At 35.4% G+C, this 3,453-nt stretch overlaps 1 protein-coding gene across 1 annotated transcript in view; it reads left to right on the forward strand.

The window, feature by feature from the left end:
• LOC106102817 overlaps positions 1-3,453 on the forward strand; it is a 53,083-nt gene that overhangs the window by 39,344 nt on the left and 10,286 nt on the right. Inside the window, exons 5-6 of the mRNA XM_013282402.1 lie at positions 250-399; positions 2,706-2,801. Coding sequence (XP_013137856.1) covers positions 250-399; positions 2,706-2,801 — 246 coding nt within the window. The remainder of the gene's footprint in view (positions 1-249; positions 400-2,705; positions 2,802-3,453) is intronic.

Consider the following 3,453-nt stretch of genomic DNA (forward strand, 5'->3'; position numbering starts at 1 on the left):
GATAAATTATTAGGTAATAATAAAATAAATGGGTAAGAATAAATTTTATGAGTTGAACTAAGTTTCAAAGTACTTAAACTCTACTTACGTGGTTCGAAAAGGCATTTCATGAATGTGAAATGAGTTATCGAACCAGAAATAGTAATGAATGGTTAAAAGTAGCTGAGAAATCGGCCATAAGTGTCATAGTTACGATTCGTTGTTCTTTTTATTCTTGATTATACTATAAACATGTATATTTGTCCATAGGTGTTCCATCTTCGAGACATCCGCTGGGAGCGTCCTCGGTTCCTCTCCAAGTCTTTCCTGGCCTTCGTCACCTTTAATGTCATCAGCTACTCACTTCTAGCAGCAGAAGTACTCACCACGAATATAGCTAATACAACCGCTGAGAAAAAGGTAAGAGAGTTAACTTAGTCTATTTAACTAATTTAAAAAAAAAAGATTTACTCATATAGAGGGAGATCGAAGAGAGTATGGATGGTTGTGAAAGAGGATATGCTTAAGGGAGTGAATTCTGATATGACGACTTACAGGATAATATGACAAACTAGCAGTTGCTTGTAACTTTGTCTGCGTTAAATTAGAAAAATGTAGCCTTAGTTACTTAATGGTAAAAGAATTTCTGAAATCGGTTCAGTAGTTTTTGAGTTATTTCAATAGATACCCAAATAAAATTCCTCTTTATAATATTAGTATAGATTGATTAGCTTGGCGGTAAACCACGACCACACAAATAAACGCTAAGTGGTATTCTGCGTACAATACAATATATGTATGTGCTAGACAACCAAACTCCTCTTCTTCTCACAATTTTTAGTAAACTGATAAACCAAAAAGGCTTATTTATTCCTGATAACATGCTTTATTCTAGAAACTTCTATTTATCAGTGTTTAGAGACAAATCCGTTAAAGGAATGTGACAATGGCATGGGTTAATTACCGGTAATTATTTACTAAGACGCGTCCTTGGAATGGACATGTGTTGAGAGAGATGTGTTGTTGAGATTTTTGTTTGATAATACTAAACTGTTTCGACTGTAGTAATTGTGTTGATTGTTTTGTTTTCTGTTGTGTCTAAGAATGTGAAAGAGATGCAGAACAAGTGTCACAGTGGTGGGGTTGTTATTTATTTGTTAAAAAACTAAGAGGGTTACAAAATACAATAAGTAACATGTAAAGAATTTGTCCCAATTATATGTTTACATGATAGAGAAACAACAATATCAGTACAACAGTAAACGTGATTACGAGTTTCGTCATCGGACGACACGACAGAACACCAGGTTCCATCCTCACCATCTCGATGGCTGGCATTCCACAACCGTGCGGTTTTCGCGGAACTTTCTGCCCCGCACAGCCGCGTTGTGGAACGGTCTATCCTCGGCGGTATTTCCAAACCAATACGACTTAGGGTCTTTCAAGAAGCGAGCCTATCATTTCCTCAAAGGCCGGCAACACATCTGTGGTTCCTCTGGTGTTACGGATGTAACACCAGAAACGCAAAATTAAATTTCTTTGATAACCTGTCGTAGATGTTTTTGTTCATAGTTGTGTTAATAGTGCGGGGGTTTTTACCTAACCTCGTGGAAGACGGCGACAAATCTTTTGTTTGGTTATTCCATTCGAGACTTCTTTAGTATTGTTCAAAGTAAATTAGTCTTATCCTGTTCAAATAATTAAATATTTGAAATGAACTATTTTATCATACAAAACCTCGATTTAAAATATTTGCACTTATGTGCCAAAACGACAGTTATATGGCTGGCATTTAATTATTTTTATAATACAAAAAGTTGGACTTTAGTTGGCTAAAGAAAACATTGTGACAAATATTCGAGCTAAATGCAATTTGAGCGTCAAGAACATTTTACCTGGATAGGTAATATACGTCCTCGACTGTGTATTTTAGTAGGAGGATAGACCACAGATGCGATAATAGGATTAAACACAGTGTAGGTGTATTGTAGACCATGATATGACCTTGTTATTATTGTTATTGCCCGAATTAAAAGATGTTTTCTTACGAGTAATATTTTTAGGACTACTATTGCTTGACAAAACAAAGTGATTTAAATATATTATTAGTTACTTGTACTTGTTATTAATCATGCTATCATACTAATATGATATGAATGCGAAAGTTTAGATGGATGTTTGTTAGAGTTTGTAGCCTAAACGAATGTGCGGATTTCGATGAAATTTAGTACAGATGTAGAGGACAGCCTGGGAGAACACACAGGCATGCTTTTGTTTTTATTTTTAATTTGACGCGGACGGAGTCGAGGACGAAAGTTAGTAGTTAATCATTGTACAACTTATGTATAATTTTTGTACTGTTTAGCAAAATTACAATTGTTATGACATAGCAAATATAGAGCACATCTTGTTATTGCAAATTAAAACAGTATGTTCATCAGATTTTTAAATGCAATATCGCAAAATATAATCTAGGTAACAATTATTGTCTTGAATATTGCGTTGTTAATTTTATTGTACAGTAGAACCTCGATAACTCAAACCTCGGTAACTTAAAAACCTCTATGTTCCCTTTCCATCAGATCCTAAAACCTCTACAACATAGACCCTTGATAACTTAAAATATTTTGTGTTTCCCCTGGACTTTAACTTAACGAGGTTCTACTGTTTTTTTTATATCGTATGGATCGATTATTGGATTTGTAATTATTTATGTTTTGTTGCAGAGTTTCTACCAGCACGTCTTTAACGGTTGCTACGCAGTGCTTCTTTTCATCGTGGTTATATTTTTCCTCATTTATGGCGTCGAAGTTTACTTTAAGGTAATTTGTAAGAATTATAAAGATGAAATCGATAAAATCAAGTTTTCCTGTAATTCTATCGTTTAGAAACTTACCTAGCAAAATATGCGAGAACCGACTTAACCTTCTTTATATTCCTTATTGTCATCTTAATACTATCAACTTACCAAAGTCTTTAAATAATAGAGACTTTTCAACAGTGGTAGAGCCCGCTTTAACATCTTCGCACGAATGGGACGGTGGCTCCCCCGGTGTAATACCACGACCACACAGAAAACAGGCGTGAAATGGAAGCAATTTCGCGTTTAAGAGAAAAGGATGGGAAGGAAAAGTGGATTTGACGGTGGAGGAGACGTATCGGAACGGAAAATGTCCTCTTTATGTGCCTCTCCTCCTCCGTCAATTGCGGATGTTTATGGTCAGCGGTCGAATTTCATTTTGGTGGATTCAGGTGGCCGCTTGCTCGTTTGCCACCTTATATTATAAAATAAATACATATTAACATGTGGCATTGAATGTGTTAACAGTATAATCCACAAACCATAAACAATGGCGTAATTATTTAATTTCGCCAAGGCTATATATACCACATGATGGCAAGATGATTTTATTGTAATGTCTGGAGCCCATCAGTTGCCATATTAGAAGACTGGTACGTGTTATGTCCCATTGT

The sequence above is a fragment of the Papilio polytes genome, unplaced genomic scaffold (genome assembly GCF_000836215.1).
Source record: "Papilio polytes unplaced genomic scaffold, Ppol_1.0 DF823901.1, whole genome shotgun sequence".
NCBI classification, from domain to species: Eukaryota; Metazoa; Arthropoda; class Insecta; order Lepidoptera; family Papilionidae; genus Papilio; species Papilio polytes.